At 38.7% G+C, this 20,755-nt stretch overlaps 1 protein-coding gene across 1 annotated transcript; it reads left to right on the top strand.

Annotated features, from left to right (window-relative positions):
- Nucleotides 1-1,346: 1,346 nt before the first annotated feature.
- SLC9B2 (solute carrier family 9 member B2) lies at nt 1,347-16,061 on the top strand. The gene is made up of 11 exons (XM_066317860.1): nt 1,347-1,442; nt 2,561-2,741; nt 4,098-4,268; nt 6,866-7,008; nt 8,806-8,933; nt 9,846-10,021; nt 10,554-10,660; nt 11,791-11,940; nt 14,194-14,302; nt 14,461-14,597; nt 15,203-16,061. The coding sequence occupies exons 1-11, from the start codon at nt 1,353-1,355 to the stop codon at nt 15,428-15,430; spliced, it is 1,620 nt and encodes a 539-aa protein (XP_066173957.1). The 5' UTR covers nt 1,347-1,352; the 3' UTR covers nt 15,431-16,061.
- The last annotated feature ends 4,694 nt before the right edge of the window (nt 16,062-20,755 follow it).

Below are 20,755 nucleotides of genomic sequence, written 5' to 3' on the forward strand. Positions count from 1 at the left end.
AAAATTGAGTAAATAAACACTTTACCTTTAAAAAGGAAAAGGAAAAAAAGCAAAACTATTAACATAGAACACACTGAAGGTGTTTGCCTATGGCTCTTTATTCTTCTGTGCCTTGGTTGTGCCTCTGGCCAGTTTCATATCAGAACAGCTCAAACAAAACCTCATAGGTGTTAGAATGGCCCTTCTTTATGATATCAGCCATTTCCAAATATCAAATATTTCTTTTTAAACCTGAGCCTTGGTAATTGTGAGAATCAGCTCTAAATTACTTCCAACCATCTAGAAAGAAAGGAATTTCTTGGCTCAGAAGTTCTGGCTTAACTTCACTGGTGTTTTATATGGCCAGAGTAATGTAAAAGACTTGAAAGAAATTTAGCTAGCTGATAAAGAATATATGCCAACCTTTGCTGTAAGAGATAACACTGCCAAGCCTTGTCTCCAGGTATATGCCTGCCTCCCTTGATGGCTCACACTTGTGAAACTACAGTAAATATGTGCACCAAAAAATACTTGACATAAAAATAAGTACGCTGCCATTTCTCGTTAGAATCTGTGGGACAAGTGGACTAGTTGGAGTGAGCAAATACAGTGTTAATTATCCACAAATTACTTGGATCTTATTTCCCACTCTGGGAAGTATCTCCATGGGATATAATCAGTAAAAAATAGCCCTGATTAATCAGGCTGCAAGCTCTGAAAAGTCCTGATCTTTATTCAAACAGGCATCTTCACTTTCATAGATGCTCAGTCAATGTGTTTGTAATTAGCAGCATCTGACAGAAACACATTCTTAAATTTCCTGTGAAAGTCAACCTGGATCAGTCAAGCTGAAGTTAGGGAAAAGTGTCTTCTCCTGAAACTTTAGAAACCTCTTAGAGTTTTAGAAACTACTGTTGTTCTAACTTTATTAAATGGTCACTTGCACTGACACGTACACAGGGCCTGTGACACTTTCAGAACTAATGGTCCTGCTAAGTGATGCTGACAGCAAATGACCTTTATTATGTGCTGAAAGGAGGCGCAAATAGATAAAGATGTATTACAGCCATACTTTTAAGAAGGAATGAAGATGTTAGCACAGATAATTGTGATTCTAAAACTTTTTTTTTTCCGTGCTTGAATTTTTAAGCTTAATACTATTCTTCAGTTAGTTTCTGTGTCCTGTTTTTAGGTACAGTATACAGAGGGACACAAAAACAAAAACCATTAAACTTGAAACTGGGCTGAGATAATTTTCCACCTGATCTGTAGGGAAAAGACAACATCACTGAGAAGTCATCCATTTGGAATATAGTGATTATTTGCTTCTCTTTAACTTTTCCACCATTATTTCTTTCTTTAGGTTTGCAACAATGGTAAAGGAAGATGTAAATGACACTGAAGATTCTGAACCATCAATATGTGAGAGAAAGGGCATGATTCCCATGCATGAGCAAAGTGAGGTAATTAACTAGGATCTCAAAGTATCATTCTAATAAGAGAGAACCCTCCTTTTTTAAAGAAAAAATTCTTAATGTAAAAGGCACTTAAAAGTAAGCATTTAGTATTGCGTGTATCTCATACAGGTGTCTCTATGGCACATCTCTATGCACATGGTGATCACGGGATTGTGGGGTGAATAAGTAACTCCATGCTGAAAGCTCAGGAGATTTGTGTTCCAGTCATGACTCTGAGTAAGGAATATATATATAAAGAGAGAGAGGGAAAAATAATCAGAAATGTGGAACTATTACTGGAGAAGGGCCAAACCACATTATAAGCAGAATTCCATGTCTACAGTATGACAATATGCTGACATGAATAATCATACAGGAAAGCAGATGATTAACTTGTCAAAAATTATGCTAAAATTAAGTGAGGCATATCCAAAAATGGTCAAAAAGTGCTTTGGTTATGAATATGGATAAATAGATGTACTGGTATAAGAGAAGAGCTTCAAGAGAATAGCTCCCAGCATAGTATGTCTCCATCTCTACTTTGACTTGCCAACTTGAGCCTTCCAGCAATGGATCATGTGAGTAAAGCTTGTGCTGGCCAGCTGTGGTCTTTCTTTCATCTTTGTTTTCTTATTTTGTTTCAAGGCTTTGCAACAGAAATTATTTAGGTGTTATATTAAAAGCTCCAACTCACTGGAATTATGCTAATCATTAACTGTATTGTGAAATCCAATCTGAATCCAGAACCTTTTCAAATTGTAAAAAATACTAATAAATGTTTAGTTTTGTACACAAGACAAGCTGAGCCTGGCCTGCTTCTTCATCAAATATGCAAATACTATTACTGCGCAGGTGCTGCATCTATTGGAACAGGAGCCCTGTCAGTTGCAGATATAAAGGCAAATGTCCTGCAATTTCTCACGTGCAGTTCTTTGTGCCACACAAAAACAAACACAGAGCCAAAAATGTCAAAAATACATCTAAGCTGGACATTCCTATAGTGGTTGTTTAGTTAACGTAGTCATCTGTAGCCAGTGTGGATCCAGTGCACCTCAGGTGTTGCACACTGCTTCAGATACATACAGTGCCACTTCTGAGGGAGTCTCCTTGTTTGTGTTTATCAGGGACCAACAGCAGATGCCAAAGGTACTGATGGGAATGTACAAACAGAAGAAACTGCTCTCTTGAACCACTGTATTCAGCAACCACCAGAACCAACAGCAGAGCCTTCAATACCTGCAAGAACATGGAGGCAAATGTTTGCTTGTCCTCCTCAGGGTTTACTCGCCCAAGCAGTGACAAATGGTAGGTAAGAGAGACAGAGTTTAATTAACATGAGAAATTGCAAATGAAGTACCTGTTTCTCTGAATGGGATGATATCTGTCCACTGTCCTTGAAAATAATGAATGGAAATAGCTGTGTTTTACTTATCACAATGTTGTTTGAATGTTTTAGCCAGAGGAAAAAAAAAAGAAAGAGGTTTGAATGTACAGTTTTTGTTTCTCCAGTCTCATGTATGTACTATGATAGGTGTGTTTTTGCACTGCAAACTATTTTTATCAGAAGAAAGACCTCCTAATTTTTGTCTTGATAGTTTGTTCTTAATACCACAGGCTTGAAAAGCTAAGAGTCCTCACTACAAGGCAAACTGATCTATTTCTAATCTATGTTGATTAGAATTTGTCCTAAACTAAAAACTCCCAAAAGAGATGCCTGGCTAGCCAAGTATTTAAGCTTTTTCCTAACAAAAGAGATTTCATGTGTCTATGACTGCTTCCACAGCCACTTGGAATTCTTAGGCTTTTATGTTTGGAAATCTACTGGTCTTTCCCACCTGTCACCCTCAAATAAGATTAAGAAAACTCCAATCTGAAAATGCAGGACATTTATTCAAGATAGTTTTTTCTTCTCCTTCAGTCTTCCTGTTTTGTATGTATGCATGTCTGTTCTGATTAGACAACTGTAGGAACAGATTTTTGAACCTTGAAAGAGCATAATATTTTCACATATTTTATAATACTTTCACACACTGTTCTTGTGATATTTTTCAGCATTTTTCCCCCTCTGTATTATCCTGCTTTGATTGCTGTGTCAAGGGAAGTATTTGTACTCCAGATGTCCAGAGACATGATCCTCTTCAGAACTTTTTTTTTTCCTCAGGGATAACAATGTATTGCACAAACACATTCAGCCAAAAAAATTATGATTCAATTCTTTTAAAAGTTAGACTGGAGCTGCAGTCATCAGCTTGAAGATATGCTAGGCTGCTCAGTAGTAGATTTTACTGTGGTTCTGAAGTAGCTGAAGGAAGATAAGGAATTGCAAGATAAATTAGTGCAAGTCTTTGCTTTATGTTTGGAACGTGTGAAGTGGTTTAAGCAGTAGTTGAAGGCTCACTAAATTTATTTTGATATTTAATGATGTTCCTGTTACCAGCTTTAAAGTATTTTAGCAATATTTTAATATTTTAGCATCTATAAAATCAGAATAAATATCTGTTTAGGGACCACTGTTATAATTAAACTAATTTTTAAGGTAAGTAATTTGATTTCTAAAAGTCATGGCTAGCTTTTTTCTTTAATAGCAAAACAAATATGATCTAACAGCAAAATTGTTTCTGAGAGATGATTAAATAGTAATTATTCTTCATTTTGTTCCAGTTGCATTTGTAGTCCTGGTTTGGGCTGTGGTTTGGTCCATAACTGGGGCTGAGTGTCTCCCAGGTGGAAATCTCTTTGGAATTCTGTTTCTTTATTTCTTTGCTGTCATCGGAGGTAAAATTTTTGGATTCGTTAAAATACGAACACTACCCCCTCTCCCTGCTCTTCTGGGTAAGATATCCTTCCTTCTTTCCTTCCTACATATTTTGTGTTGTTTAAGCCATCAAGCAGAATCTGTACGGTAGACGTGTTTGGATTGGAAATAAATAAACTGTGTCATATTCAAAATCTGTTGCTTTTCCAAATGACTTTTTCTGGTCCTCTCTGAAAAGATGCAATATTCCCCAGATTAGCTCAGGTGAAATCAACTAAGGATCTCTTCTTAATTCTTTGTGAGTCAGAGAATTGTATGCCTACAGACTCAAAGTTTATTGTCCTTCAGACCCTTCTGTCACAGTTACTTAAAATTTGGGTTTAATAAGACCAAACAGGAATCTTAATCCAGACATCATCCTACAGTAGAATAGTAATCTCTTTACAAAATTATTGCTGAGCTGTTTCTTTAGTATCTCACACAATGAAAATGTTTTCCAAAGAAAACTTTACAGCAATTCTCTACTACTAGTAGTCCAAAGGATTTCTTTCTTTTCCTTCCTTTATCTCAAGATAATTGAAACCTGAGAAAATAATTTCACAAGGAATAATTCTTCTGCAGAGAGTTATTCTGATTCAATCATAACATTTTTTTTTCACATCAACATCCTATTTTATTTTACATAGAAATGCAAACCAGAAATGGGAGATGAAAATAATGTTAATTCGGACATCTTTTCAAGCTTCTTTCCTAGAGGAGATATTATACTTGCTTAGATGAGTGCAGTATTTTGAAGTGCTCTGATGTTAGTGAAGCTGGTAACAAAGCTCCGGGTTCTTTTCACCAGCTGTATCCTGTCTCTTCGCTATGTTAATACATAAATGAGTAAAGCTGTTGACAGTAAAACTCCTTGGCAGAGTGGGCTTGCAGTGCCCAGGTGTGATTCTGTAGCCTGCACAGCCTGCACACATGTAGCTGTGCCTCATGCAGGAGCTCCACACACGGCTCTGTCCAGGCAGTGTGTGTGCTCTTGTGCTGCTTAATTTCACCAGAGGGAAAAGAATTCAAATGAGAGGGAAGGAGGTTTTGCATATGGAATGCATGCCTGCAATATGAACTCAGAATGTCACACACAGGGTGTCTGCCCTTTTAAAGTAAACACCCCTCTTAAACAAATAAATGTATTTATGACCATTTGGATTCTGCTTGTTTGAGAGTTTTTTAGTTACATCTGTATCTAAAAGTTATGAGTTGAGCATGAAACTGCTTGTCAAACAGGTAATACTGGACAACAGAAACTTCAGCATGACAGCACATGTCTCTTGAGTTGTTTAAGACAGAGTTCATTGTTCCAATCCTCAGTCTTTGAGGAAAATTGGAGAAATCTATGACTCAGACAGACAAGATAAACAATGTCTGTGAATATTCTGTTTAGCACCTTATTGTGATCCTCTCTCTCTCTCTCAGGACAAAAGAAGTGAAACTGATACTGAAACAACCACATAATATGTTTTAGGTGCATGTTGCAGAGAGGTCTCTGCAGCAGGAAACGGTGCAAACCAGTGAAGATATCCTTTGGGGTGGACATTTTTGCTTTGTTAAGTAGATTTCTAGATCAGGATAGCCCCAGTGACTCGAACCTCATGCAAACATTGCAAGGAGCATTGTGATCACAGTGCCAGCCTGATATAATTGTCATGAGGCACCACAGATTAATTACGACACTGTTTTTTTTCCAGGAGGTGATAGAAACAGTGTCTAAAAGTTTAGAGTGTCCCAGGACAAATCAAGTTCACAGTCAAGGCTCACACAGAGCTGGGACCAACCTGAGCACACTGATTTGTTTACTTTTTGTCTTTTTTTAGTTTCCTGTTTCTAAACATGACTAATATAAAATAATGCCACAAAAATGTATCTTTGAATCATCAGGACTCACAATGAATCTCTGTGAATCCATATTTAAAGTCAAGTTTTCCTGTACTTTTCCATATCCTTCCAGATCTGTGGCTTTGATAGCTTTGCAGGAAGTCTTTGGACAGTTTTACTAATATTTGTAAAATGTTGTATCTTGCAGGCAGCTCAAATAGAGGATAAGACAGTTTCTGATTCCCCTTCCCCTTTTTCTCCCCTCTTCATGTAAGAGTTTCATTGCTAGAGCACTTCATAAAATGTTTAAGTTAGTCCATGATGAGCTGGTTTCGATTATATTTCCTAATGAATGCAGCATTATGGTTCCCGTGATTCCTGCATTTCTTACTCTTAAGAGAATTTTTAACAGTTCCCAACTTCTGAGTTACACACAGAATATTAGATGATCTTATTTTTATATTAAAGCAAGCTAACAAGAAAAAATCTTTAAGGATGCAGAGGTATCTTTTCTTATGGTAAGTATAACTTGCACCTGGTAAACAAAGCCAAATTCTTTTGACTCAGACTAAAACTTTATATCAGCATGCTGCTGATTTATTCACTGGTGACCTGCTGTGTCAGATGTATTTCTCTCTTCTCATGCCTCCATCTCATTGTTAAAACATGACTAATAATTCAGAATCCAAATAGTTTCTTTTTCTCTCAGAAAAACATGATATAGTGTCTATTTTTAAGAGTGCTATGCAAGCTTTTCTTGCGCAACAAAAAAAATCATTTGACAGGAGCTTATTTATTTTGACTTTAGGGATGCTACTTGCTGGTTTCCTAATCCGAAATACCCCATTCATCAGTGACTTTGTCCAGATAAACCTACGCTGGTCATCAGCACTGAGGAATATTGCTCTTTCCATTATCTTGACCCGAGCAGGACTTGGCCTGGATCCAAAGGTATGGCACCATATGTGTGGTGGACTATACAACAGCAATCAAAAAAAAATCTGAGTAATTGTTCCATTAAAAATATTGAACTGCTCAGTCTTGGAGCATCTGCAGATTAGATCATTACAGAAAGCACTGTTTCTGTTGTATAATTATATGTTTATTAATATTGGCAGTTGGATTTGTACAATAGCCAAGCAGTCAAAAAAAAATCACCTGAAGAAAACTGATATTATTATTTTCATTTCCTGAATTTTGGGAGCAGAACAAATTGAGGATATGTGCACCATCATGGTCTGTCAGGAAGAGTTTACACTCCCCGACAAACTCTGTTAGTTTATACTGAAAATCTGAAGTAATGGAAGGGATCCTCAGTCCTTGAAAGAGAATGTTTTTGTGTGGCCAAAAATCAAAAAAACCCAACCAACCAAAGAAGTGTAAACCCTGTGTGACTTCTTTACTTTTTTTTTTTTAATCATTGCCATTTTAATGCAAATTTGTTAATGCAAAGATGAATCCTGCTGTACTACTGAAACAATAATTCTCATCATAATGAAGCCCATAACAGTCCTGTGAACAAAGAATAGTCTCTGCACCCTAAGAAACATGATATTTCATAAATTGATGAAGGTAGGATTTTGTTTACTCAAAATGAGCCAGCTGAAGTAAAGCCGTACCATATTTGCCGCTGCCTGCTGAAGGAACCATTCAGAGTTTATATAAAACTTAGGTATTGTATGAGTAGCTTAGAACATGTAAACTGATTTTTCTTAACCAAGAAAAAACTAGAGAGTTGCCAATGCTTCAGTTATTTAGGAAAATAAGGGCTTGTCAGTATTGGAAAATGTCTGTTTTCCTGTTATCATCTTATTTTCCAAGACACTGAGGCTTGTAGGAGCATGGGTGTTGTTAGACACAGCTTGGATGTCCAGTTCTGTGAGACTGCATTTCTTTCTATTTCATGACTTTTTTTTTTTTTTTTTTTTTTTTTTTTTTTTTTTTTTTTTTTTTTTTTTTGTTGAGGGAACTTCCTTTTTGACTGATTTTTCTTCCATGTGGCAATGAAACTCATTTGGACTCTGTGTGTGGCAGTGCTTTGATGCAGTTAAAATTGTTCCTCATGTAACTGAAACTGTAAAGACAAAGAAGTCAGTTTCTCTGCTCAACCCTGATTTTGCTGGGCTGGTAAACTGGACTGGTAAAAAGTGGAACTCACAAATTTTTTTTTTTTTTTTTTTTTTAAATATATTCCATGTCAAAATCAGGGACCTGTCCTAGCAGGCTCACGTTTGTGGCTAACTATTAAAGACAGCTGTTACAAGCAAATATGCCAGTTTAGAAAAATATTTTTAAAGTTGCTGAGCCAAAAGGAACTTAATCTATGAATGTCAAGTGAAAGACAGCTGAAAGATGTTTGCCTCCTTGTACCAAGTTGATGTAGTTCTACAACTTTTCATGGTTTGTTCATAGATTTTAGGACAGTTCTGGGCAGTGCTCATGCAACTTTTGGGATTATAGTAAAATCTTCTGTGGGTAGAGCAAATGACAAGAAGCCAAACAGAATTTTCTGTTACTCCTTCCTATGACATTCAGGAACCTTGTCAAACCTAGATTCACTGCAACACTTCAAATTTTATATCCAAATCTGACTGGGCTTGTGCCTATCTCTAGTTTAGGCCATGTCATGTCCTAGAGTGCAGCTCAGACAGGATTCTTTAACAAGAATCAGAATCCCAGATCAGATTGTAAATGTTTTTCCTCTGTGTAAGGACAAGGGTACTGACACTATTGTCTGTATGATTGCAGGCTCTTAAGAAGCTCAAAGCTGTCTGTTTACGGCTTGCTTTCGGACCGTGCCTCTCAGAAACAGGCACAGCTGCTGTCTTTGCCCACTTGTTCCTGCATTTGCCATGGCAATGGGGATTTATATTAGGGTAATGTACTGCCTTTTCTCGTGTAGGACAAAAGTGCTGGTTTTCAGGCTGCAGCTAAATGATCCAAGTGTTTTTAGTTCTCTGTGCCAAGCAGAGACCTCAGTTCAGTGCCATTTGGGAAGCTATGCTTAGCCCCTGTTTTGCTTACCATTTGTGTCTGGCTCTGTGGCTAATTTAAAGGTCATATTTTCAGGCTGCAGAGTACTTGCATCATTATTCTTCTGTGTTTGTGACATAAGTACTTGAAGAAGGATAGTGCAATCCCTGAGTCTTGAACCACAACATAGGGTTCTTTTTAGAGACAGAAAATTATACCACAGCTTGGAAAAATTTCATACTGGAATTCAGAACTTCCACGCAGAGAGATGCACATAAGACTGCTTTCCTGTCACAAGTCAAGGATAAGGTTATGGCATGGTATATTCTAGAGTAACATCCTTGAAGAAAATACCTTTTCCATCTAGTCTTATCTAAATTGGTGGCCTTGGGCCAGACCCATACACTAGGAAAAATGGGTCAACTCCTTCTCTGGCACATGCTGAATTTTATGAGAAGGAACTGGGCTACAGAGTCATAAGCACATCTAAACCAGGTTTCCAATCAAGGAACAATTTCCAATCAACCAGGGACAATCAAGTCATCTGTCAGGGAGCGTAACTGGCCTGCAGTGGAGACTCCAGTTTTAGTCTGTGGAGCCCTTTACTTTTAATGTTAGTGAGTTGGGCAGAAAGTAAGAGCTGATTGCAGATCTGCATAGAAACATTCCTGCTTGTAATTAGAGGGGAAAGGTTAGGAGAATACTTTGCATAAAGGTCTACTTATTTATATTTCAATAGAATTAAGGTCGGAATATTTTGAAGTTTTTTTAGTTCAGTGCTTTCTTTTTGAGATGCTGAACCTATGTGTTTTCAGTTTTGTTCTAGGTGCAGTCTCCCCTGCTGTGGTGGTTCCCTCCATGCTGATTTTACAGGCTGGGGGATATGGAGTGGAGAAAGGTGTCCCAACTTTGCTCATGGCAGCTGGCAGCATCGATGACATTCTGGCTATCACAGGCTTCAACACTTGCCTTGGGATGGCCTTCTCCTCTGGTATGCTGGTTAATCTGTTCATGATGAAATGCAGAACAGTGATATTTTGGAGAATGTGTATTCTATTATGGCTGACTGGTTTGTAACTTAATGGCATCTCATTATAAAATTCATGTATAGCCTTAAATACTGAGATGGAAATTACCCATGTTCAAAAGCTGGTGTAACATGGTCAGCTCTGAGTTGTGGGTCACAAGAACTTTAAGAGAACATTTTTCCCTGACTGCTCCCTTAGCTGCCAAGTCTGGGCCCTGCATGCCCAACATAATGCTTTGAAATTTCACTGGGTTTGGCAATGCTCTTACAGTGGCTCTTCCTCTGACTTCTCTTGCACACTTTCTTGGCATGAGCCTTTAGAGAAAGAAAGTTGCACCATCCAGTTCCTTCAGGCCCATAGGTTCCCTCCTGAACTTCTTTGTCCCAAGTAATTTAAAGCGAACACTGTCCTGGAATCACCCTCATAGGTCTAGAGCATGGCTTGAGTGAAGGTCTGTGTAGGGCTTACTGAATATGTTTTTCTTTTGCAAAATAGGTTCTACTTTGTACAATGTGCTCCGTGGAGTGCTGGAGGTTGCTGTTGGCATAGCAGCTGGGGGAATTCTGGGAATGTTTATTCGATATTTCCCAAGCCGTGATCAGGTAAAAACCTACTTAAAAAAAGATGACAATAAAGTGATTCTTTGCTAAGGGATTCTTTTTTTCAGTTATTAATTTCCAAGCTTCATGTGAACTGGTTTTGGGGGAAGTGCTAGCAGCTTCCACATTGCAAAGCCTAACAAGTGAGGATGTGTTTTAAAGGTGATGATTATTGGTGCAGTAAATAAGTAATGTATGATCTCATAGTCCTTTCTGATGGAAAGTCAGAATCCAGCTCACTATCTTGCTCTCACTGAAGGTAGTGGAAATGGAGGAAGGGTCTGATACCCATTTCAGACAGTAAAATAATTATTTAATAGATTGATGCAGGACACATTTACTTCTTTAAGATGTATCCAGTAAGCCTAAGATTTAGAATTAATAAAGCAGATGTATTAGAGGTTTTAAGTGATTTATCATATCATTAGTATTAATTAGAATGTGTTAATTTCCATAAAAATCACATTTATAGAAAGTGGTAGATGAATTTTCTATCGAGGTGTAATTAAATAAACAGAAAATTGTGGAAGAATGTAGATATGCTCTGGACTACCAAAGTCAGTATTCAGAGCATCTACTGCCCTCAGTGGCATCAAATTTTCTTACTAAATAATGTAAGAAGTGTGATACAGGAGCTAAACAGATAGAATTAAGGAACAATGGTAGATAACTGTCTGCTGTGAGACTGAATGAAATAAAACTATAGATTATTCCTGCCAAATGTTTGACTTGTCCTTAAAAACATCTGGTGGCAAAGATTTCACCGTTCCTTGGATAAACTGTTGTAATACTTGACTACACAGGTAGAAAATCCTGCTATCGCAGAGCTGAGGCAGAGCTGCTGGAACAGAGCATCACATTCCTTGTGATAAAAATAGCCTAGTGGCAATAAGAACTTGGATGGGCAGAGGAAAAAAATTACATTTTCAAACTTTGCATTCTTAGGAATTAATGTCTGAAAAAAGTCCTCAATCCAACTGAGCAGTTCAAGTCTCAATTGAAAGCTTTGATTCCTCCAAAATTATTAATATTTAATTTTCAAGTTCTTATTTTCAAAATTAACAGGAGTAACTTTTTCCCCCATTTCTGAAAAAAAAAATCACTTTTTTGTTTGTCTCTTTCCTTGGCTGCAGGCGTCTTTGGTGTGGAAGAGATCATATTTTGTACTTGGACTGTCTATGTTTGCTGTTTTTGGCAGCATCTACTTTGGCTTCCCTGGATCAGGAGGGCTCTGCACATTAGTCTTAGCTTTTGTTGCAGGTGTGGGATGGTCGGATGAAAAGGTGAATGTTTACATAAGAAGCATACCATATCCAAAGTCTGGTGAATGTACAGCCTGGCAGGAGCTTGAATTTCTGTCAGGAGTGGTAATGGTATATTTGTGAAGCGTTAGAGGGTGTACAGATTTAAAAAACAAACAAGCAAAAAAAAAAAAAAAAAAAAAAAAAAAAAAAAAAAAAAAAAAAAGAAACCAAGCTGCACATTCTACATTTGTTTTGGATATCTTTAGCATTTTCCATGCCAGAAAGTTACCATGTATGTCAGTAGAGCAGTATGTATGCCAATACAGCCTGGTATACTGATTGAGAAATGCTCAGCTTTTCTTAGATGTCTAAGCCATATGAAGGAGACTTAGTTGTGAAGGCACTTGACAGTAGCAATGCAAAGCTTTAATTCCCAGCTCTGTGAGTGTCTGTACACTGTCACTTTATGGTAGAATTTACAGACGGGTGTCCAAGATCCAGTTGTGGACATGGCCTGAATGCCCTGAAGGTTTGTTCACTGTGGTTTGGAGGGAGTGAAATGAAAAGTGATGATTAACTATCCTCTCTCATCTTTCCCAAAGCCCAGCCAGTGTAATTTGGATAAGTTAGAGAGCAGGGTGCATGCAATAAATGATGATGTAAGGCCATACAAAAGACTGCTTTTTAATCATTTTCTCTTAGGTACTAGCCTACTTACTGCTGCTTCCCCACTGCCTTTCTGTACCTTGCTATATCTGACTGCCTCTTTTCCTTGATATCATCTACACTATGTTTTGAGGGCGTCTTTCTCTCCACAGCTATAGCTTTGTGACATTCAGGAGGAGAAGGGGAAGAAAAAGGAAAGGGGATTAGATATAGTAGAGACCATGTTATTATCCCCATCTTGACTCTGACTTTACTTAGATCTCAAGGTCTGTTATAACAATGAAAAGAAACTAAGATTGTCCAATTTTAAAGGATGAAAAATTCTTCTCGGGACTTTACTAGTTAAAGACATTACAACTGATCAATCTCCCTACTGAAAAGCTTTTAAATCATTTCAGGAGGAAGGAATTTAAACTATTATATGCAGTCTATAAAGGCTTAGTTTAAATTCTTTTAATCTGTGAATGAAGCTTCATGGCCTTAAGTATATTGATGTCAAATGCCTTAGCTCTTTTTTTTTTTTTTCAGACAGAGATAGAGGTGTCTGTGTATTCAGTATATTCCAAAGGTTTTCCTGCTGAGCTTCTCAAAGGCCGCTGCCTCCCACTGTCCATGGTGGAAGGCACTTGACAAACACTGTCTAGAGAACAATGAACATTGAACCTATTCCTGGACAGTCAAATGGGCAGTAAATAGGCTGAAATGTTTAGATATATATATATTTCCACCTCATTTTCTTTAAGGTTACAGAAGTTTTTGTATTACTGTAACCTACCATTCCGCTGACAGAAGAGCAAGAGGTGTTACAAGATCAGTCCCAAATAGAGTATCAAGGATGGACATGTCTAGACCCTGGATTGATTATTAAGTGACAGAGCAAGCACTGCACTTATACTTTCCACACACTCTAGCCTGAAGGTTCATTTGCTGTTGTAGAACTCAATTAATTAAAAGACAAGTGCTATTTGATATGCTATGTGTACCTTTTCGTGTAAGTGGAAGATTCCTGTTTATCCTGCCAGCAGTTGTTTTAGGAAAATTGTATCAAGTTCAAACATGAGAAAAGATGGTTTTGCCTTTATACACTGTATTGCAGTGGGAAGTTCAGCATTTGTTCCTGGTATATGATTTCAGACTTGCTCACACTGCTGACATGGAGAGAGGCCTCTGAGTGCAGCACACACAGAGTTAGGTCATGACTGAAACTTGGGAGAGTCTGACTCTGCCTAGCTACAAATGGAAGAACATGTTTAGGCATGCAGTTCCCAAAGGCTCAGAAACTTCATGGCAAAGCTGTTGAAATTACATCTTTCTAAATACTGACAATCAACAATGCTTTATTTTCCTCCTCTTGTCTGCAAACTGCTCTGTTACTGTTCAAACAACAGTGCTTTTTATTTCTTCTCTCAAGACATCAAATATTTATTTACTAGGACAGCTAGATGCAGTCTGACCTTCAAAAGGTGTGCAACGGATTCTGAATATTTTAGTATTAGCTCAAAGAAAGAGGAGCAATTTTGGACAATCTTTATGAAACATTTTCATTTTGTCCTATGATTACTTAGCTGTTGTGTCTGCTTGACCATCTTTTTGTGAATTTACAGATTATTTTTTGTTTTATTACAGAGGGAAATAGAAAAAATTGTGGCAGTTGCATGGAATATCTTTCAACCTTTTCTTTTTGGTTTAATTGGAGCAGAAGTATCCATTACATCTCTTAGGCCTGAAACTGTTGGTAAGATCATTCACAGATTACCCAGCTTTCATTACTGTCTTCAAAAGAATCTCTATAAAGAAATCTAAAACAAAACAGACGATGGCTAACCCCCCAAAAATCAAAAAAACAGAAGCACCTATGCACAGAAGTACTGAGAAGTGTTTTGTCTCTTGCAGGGCTCTGTGTTGCTATATTAGGCATTGCCCTAGTTGTGCGAATCATAGCAACGTTCCTGATGGTGTCTTTTGCTGGGTTTAATTTCAAGGAGAAGGTATTTGTCTCACTGGCATGGATTCCCAAAGCCACTGTCCAGGTAAACCACCCAACATCACTTTGATTCCAGGCTAAATCTATCTTCTTTAGCAAAGTTCCCTGTAACTAGCACAGCAGTAAGCAGGGAAAGGTTCAATGACAGCTGAGTATAGTACATTGACTGTTCAGACTCTAAAACATTCTGACTGCTTGAAAAATGTGTGGAGAACCTTCTGTGTGCAGGTGTTTTGCTTGCATCCTGGGTTTACTCTTAATAATGGCAGTGAATTGTACATAAACCACAGGAAGTGTAACAATTTCTCAGCCATTGCTGATTACTGTGCCTTCACACACAGATTCTAAGAACTCTCAAAGGTGAAAGCATTTCCCTCTTGCACATGAAATGTCTGCAAGGACAGTCACATCAGAACTCAGAATGCTCATTAACTCATTAACTTGGGAAATTCCAAGCGTAGTTGAGTGAAAACTGTTCTCATAGGTGTAATATAGTGTTTACTTTGCTATGTACAGCCTAGAAACAAATGGGTTGAATATACTAAAAATGTCAAATTTGTGTGAAATGTTGACTAATGATAGGGTCCCTTTTTTCCTCATTCAGTGCTAAAGCTTACTTGCTCCATCTCAGCAATGTGTTCTTCCCTGCAGGCTGCAATAGGTTCTCTTGCCCTGGATACAGCAAGACAACATCAAGATGAGCAACTGGAAAAGTATGGAATGGATGTACTGACAGTGGCTTTCTTGGCTATCTTGATCACTGCTCCAGTTGGAGCTCTGGTTATTGGCTTGGCAGGGCCCAGACTTTTGCAGAAGGCTCAGACAAATAACAAGGAGAATGAGGAAGGTGCAGAGGTTGGAGAAGAGGCAGAGGCCTGAGAACCTTCATAAGATGGACAATTACAGCAGTCTTGTCCTCCAACCATTGACGCTTTTGTTGAGTAAAGATGGCATGTCTCTGGTCTTGCTGGAGGAACCTAAAACTATCAGTTGCCTCTATTTTAAAAGCAGCCCTGGTGGAGTTCTATAAAATATTTTTATGTGATGATGGTGCCTCGATATGGAATAGCTGAATATATAGTGAATGAGATGACCTGGAAGAGTCACTGAGAAGTTAGCAGTCAAGAGTTACTTGAAGTGTGTGGGTGGTGAGGCCAGGGAGAGGGTCAGAACTGTTGAGGCATGGAGTGGAGTCATGTGGTAGAATATAAACAGAAAAAAAAAAATTGAGACTAATGTGAATAACTTGTTGATGGTTGAAACTGTGCTGTGAGGTGTCAAGTTCCACAACGCAAAGAAGAGAACTTCCAAGTAAGAGATTGCTGATACATAGTGAACAAGTCCAGCCATGGGTTGGTGATTCCCTCTCCTTCCTCATTTGCATTCCAGAACTTGCCTTCTTCTGTTGCTGTTCTTCCTCGCAGCTGAGGCACTCCTTTGTGCTTTCAAGGACTGTCAGCTTTGGTCATAGCAAGGAACAGCAAGTGGTACTTACATGCTCAAAGAGACAGTTGGGCCATCATAGACTGTGGTAATAGAGATGTTGGTGCTGACAGAAAAAAGGACGGAGCCTGAAAATGAGATGAGGGTTATGGGATGGTTATAAGGACTGAGGGAGGGTTGTATGGAATTCTACGTCTTCACCTGTGTACCTCAGCCTTCACACAACATGTCAAGAGAGAGATGCTGTCCTACAGCCAGGAGTAACCTCTGTGGATCAAAATCCTGCACTTGCCTTTTAGGTTTGGTACCATTTGACAGATACCAACAAATTTGTCTGCCTCTGCTGCATTTTGTACAAGTAACTAGCTCCAACTAAGTTGTTGGTAACTCCATTCTGAGGCATGGGGTCAGTACAGCATCCCTCAGAAACTGGAAGTTACTTTGGTTTTTTCTGGAAAGGCTACTAGATTGTGCCTGTAAGTGAGGTGGACAACACCCTCCTGCAGATTTCTACACTACAGTTCACTGAACTCATTTTACAGGATACTGTATGGAATACATTTGATGGTGTCTAGATTTTGGCATTAGTAAGAACTAATCATTTCTATTTTAGCTTTTAAATTTTTACTATGCAAAACCAAGTACGTACTACAATACTTTTAACTACTTAAATACTTCTAATGCTGACTATTTGCAGAGAGTCATATGCCATACAGATGAGCTGTGTACAGCTCAAAATGCATGCCTTTGTATAATACTTACTCTCTAAGCAAAAAGAAAGCTTCCTGAGAAATACTTAAATTTTGTAGCCTGCAGTTCCAGCACAATGATAAAAATACCAGGAAATTCTTCGGTAAGTTTTCCCTTAACAGTTGTCAAGTACATTATATTTTTCTAATTATGCACACTGCTGTTCTCTCTGCTTCCTCGGGAATGTACCATCTTTAGTTCAGTTTGTCTCCTGACCTAAAAGGAAGATACTTTCAAACCACCTGAGGGGTTTGAAGCTGGAGCAATGGTTAATGGTGCTGTTCTTGGTCATTATTATAACATCCCTGGACTTCTGTACCTGTTCTGCCTACTTCACCTGTACTCCTGGTGTCCCCCTGGCCCAGTCCTGTTTGGTATCTTTACTGGTGATCTGGATAAGGGGATTGAGTGCATCCCCAGTAAATTCATGGACAACACCAATTTGGGTGGCAATGTTGATCTGCTGCAGGGTAGGAAGGCTCTGCAGGGGACCTGGCCAGGCTGGATCAATGGGCTGAGACCAACGGAGCGAGGTTCAACAAGGCCAAGTGCTGAGTCCTGCCCTTGGGTCACAGCGACCCCAGACAGTGCCACAGGCAGGGGACAGAGTGACTGGACAGGGCCCAGTGGAAAAGGAGCTGGGGGTGCTGGTGACAGTGGCTGAACATGAGCCAGCTGTGCCCAGGGGGCCCAGAAGGCCAAGGGCATCCCGGCCTGTATCAGCAATAGTGTGGGCAGCAGGAGCAGGGCAGTGACTGTGCCCCTGTGCTGAGCACTGGTGAGGTCACACCTCAAGAGCTGTGACCCGTTCTGGGCCACGCACTACAAGGACATTGAGGGGCTGGGGAGTGTCCAGAGAAGGACAGTGGAGCTGGGGAAGGGTCTGGAGCACAAGTCCTGTGAGGAGAGGCTGAGGGAGCTGGGGGCGTTTGGCCTGGAGAAGAGGCAGCTCAGGGGTCACCTCACTGCCCTACAGCTCCCTGACAGAAGGAGCCAGGTGGGCGTCAGCCTCTTATCATGCAGAGTGACAGGATTAGAGGTCAGAGTCTTAAGCTTTACCTGGGGACGTTTAGTTGGACATTAGGAGGAATTTCTTCACAGAAAGGGTTGTTAAACAGTGGAATGGACTGCCTAGGAAGGTGGTACAATTATCTTTCCTGGAGGTGTTAAGCAAAGACTGGACATGACACTGAGAAGCATGGTCTGGTTGACATAGGTCATGGTGGTCAGAGGTTGGATCCAATGATCTCAGAGGTCTTTTTCAACCTCATTGATTCTATGATTTTGTGAAGTAAGTGTAGTTTTAACAGCAGTTTAAGTATTTGGAAATGGTAATGTTGGTAAAGCTAACTGACAAGATGAGGAAATACAGTGTTCAGTTCATCAGTGACTGTCTATAAAATAGTTCAACTTAAGTAAAACTTACAGGACCTCACTTTTTTGTGAAGTTTTATAAGAAGTAGAATCCTCCCACAGGGATCACTATGCCAAATTTGGAGTGTGTTCTGTAACAGGAATGTGATGTTGTAATGATTACAGCCCTTTAAATTTGGACACAACCTTAAGTAAAAAAGCAAACCTCTGATGAAGAAAAGCAAACCTCTGTTGTTTGTGACAGCCTCTAATACCTCCTCACCAGCAAAACAGCATCTCATAAAGGGGATTTACCTGTTCACTTAAACTCAGTGTGCTCTCGACAGTAGATCTCCAAACATCACCTCCACAATTGAGTGCCTGAATAATACCATATATCAATGAAAACTTGGCATCTTTTTTGCTAATCTAAGTGAGATTGAGTAATTTTTTCTTTCCCTGACATTTTATGTGGGTATTTCTCATGAGACTCCTTTCCCCCAGCTTTTATTAAATCTTCAAAAAGTATCAGATTGGAGCTATTACAAAGACCTGCAGCTCTAAAATTAAAAACTTTAATGCTTTATAATTTCCCTTTCCTTGTCTTCCAGAAAGGAAGAAAACACTTGCATCTTTTCATTAAATGACATATCAGGACTAAGACCTTAAGAGACTAGGTTTTTTTAGCAAGTATCATGACAATTTCAGCCACTTTTAAATAGCAACTAACTTTGAGAGATTCGATTTCAGTTTTTATCAGAGTATGGGTGAAGCATGACATTAAAAACCACCTCCCTTTTAACAAAATGCCATGAAAATCATTATTCAATAAGGCATAAATTCAAGCCAATAAAATCATTGTGCCATGGTAGTCTCTTATTTGCAGGAAACAAAATCAGAGCACAATGTGCAGTAACTGATAACCAGAGTCCTGCTGTCATGCAGACATAATCACAGGCATAGTGTGGGGGACCTCTGACTGTGCTGTTCCAGAACATTCACAAGAACCTCTGCAGCAGAAAGGTCTGACAGCAGAAAGCATTCCCAGCAGCCAGCAGTTACAGCAGGCAGCATATGGGAAAAGACAGAATTTTCTGTCTCAAGCAGGGAGTCTCACAGGCCAGGGGATGTGATGATGATGTGATTATAATCACTGCTTACTCTCTCTTTTTCAGCCAAACTGAGCTTTTTATGGAATTTAAACTGAAGTCTAAAATTAACTGTGAAACAGTCATGGTGTAATACAGCCACAAAATGGATGATAGTTTCTGCATCTTGCTTTTTAAATGAAGAGTGCGAGAGATCAAATTTTTGGTCAATTGCACTTCAATTACACTTACTTTGTCTAGTAGTTGCCCGAAGTCAGACACCTTTCTCTAAACCTGTTTTACAAATTTACTCCTGTGTGGAGCTTCCCAATTAAATTAGGAGAAGTCAGGTAACTGGTTCAACTTCTCAATTCTGGTGAGATACAGACCTGTACAGGCACTTAAGCTCTTAGCTATCTATCTCTGTAGACTTAAGATAGAACAGCTTAGTAAATTCTTTGGGATTTTCTATAGAAAGTTCTGCAGACATGAGACAATTACCCTGACAAATTTTGAAATGCAAGGAAATTATGACTTGCCTTACTTGTGATTCTCATTATATTATTTTGTGGAAATTTGTAGAAATAACATTTTAGTAAAGAACTGTGACTTCCTCTTGCAACACCACAAACTTGTTCCATTACGTTACAGATATAAGAACAAAACATAAAACTGTCCCTGTTTATCCTATAGCCATGTTTGTAGATTGCTGTTGAACTATCTCTTTTAAGAGCAAGTAGGGAAGAAAAAAATAATTACTTAATCAAGTTCTCTTAAAGAAGGAGTGAAGAGGTTAAACCTTACACTTTTTCTCTTCAAAGAGCTTTTTGGGAGAAACAAAACCATGTTGCTGTATTACTCACTTTAACAAGGTTTGTCTTAATTTAACAGGTTTGGTTGTGATTTCAGAGGAAACCAAACTGTTTGAATACAAAAGTATCCTGATAAAAGCTGGAAGCACATACAGGCCTGTGTCTAATAAGTATGCTACAGTAGACTGTGGGTTTTAAACCCTGAAAAAAAAAATGTCCAAGATAGGGCTTTACATTTCCCAGTAATTTCTTCACCAAACCCAAGAACTGGGGTTTGATATTCTATATACATCTGTAAATGAAAACTGAGTATAAGACACTTACCTTTATATATTTTTGTCTACTGTAAATGTTTATATCCTAATACATTTATGGTTTGCTCATCCATTAAGACCACAATGAAGCATTTAAACATTATTATACCATGGTTCTGTTACATGCTTTGTAAAAGCAGGCATTTAACACAGTCACATCCTAATCTGCCATCTTTTGCTGCAAGGCAAGAAGTTTTGGAACCAAGAAATACAACTGTCACAAGTGGACAAGGAATGATCTACCTTAATTCTGCTGCTGCTGCTGCAAGAGCCCCTATGTGACAACAGCTTTCTGACTCGCTTTCTGTTTCAGCACTGTGATCAGCTTTGGCAACAGCTCTGGGGCTTCCCACCTAACAATGGGTAAAATGAAATGCTGTTAACGAATGGGTGCGATCTGTCATGGTACCATTGTCTAAAACTACAGCATGGACCAAATTTTTA

The sequence above is a fragment of the Sylvia atricapilla genome, chromosome 4, assembly GCF_009819655.1.
Source record: "Sylvia atricapilla isolate bSylAtr1 chromosome 4, bSylAtr1.pri, whole genome shotgun sequence".
Taxonomy (NCBI): Eukaryota; Metazoa; Chordata; class Aves; order Passeriformes; family Sylviidae; genus Sylvia; species Sylvia atricapilla.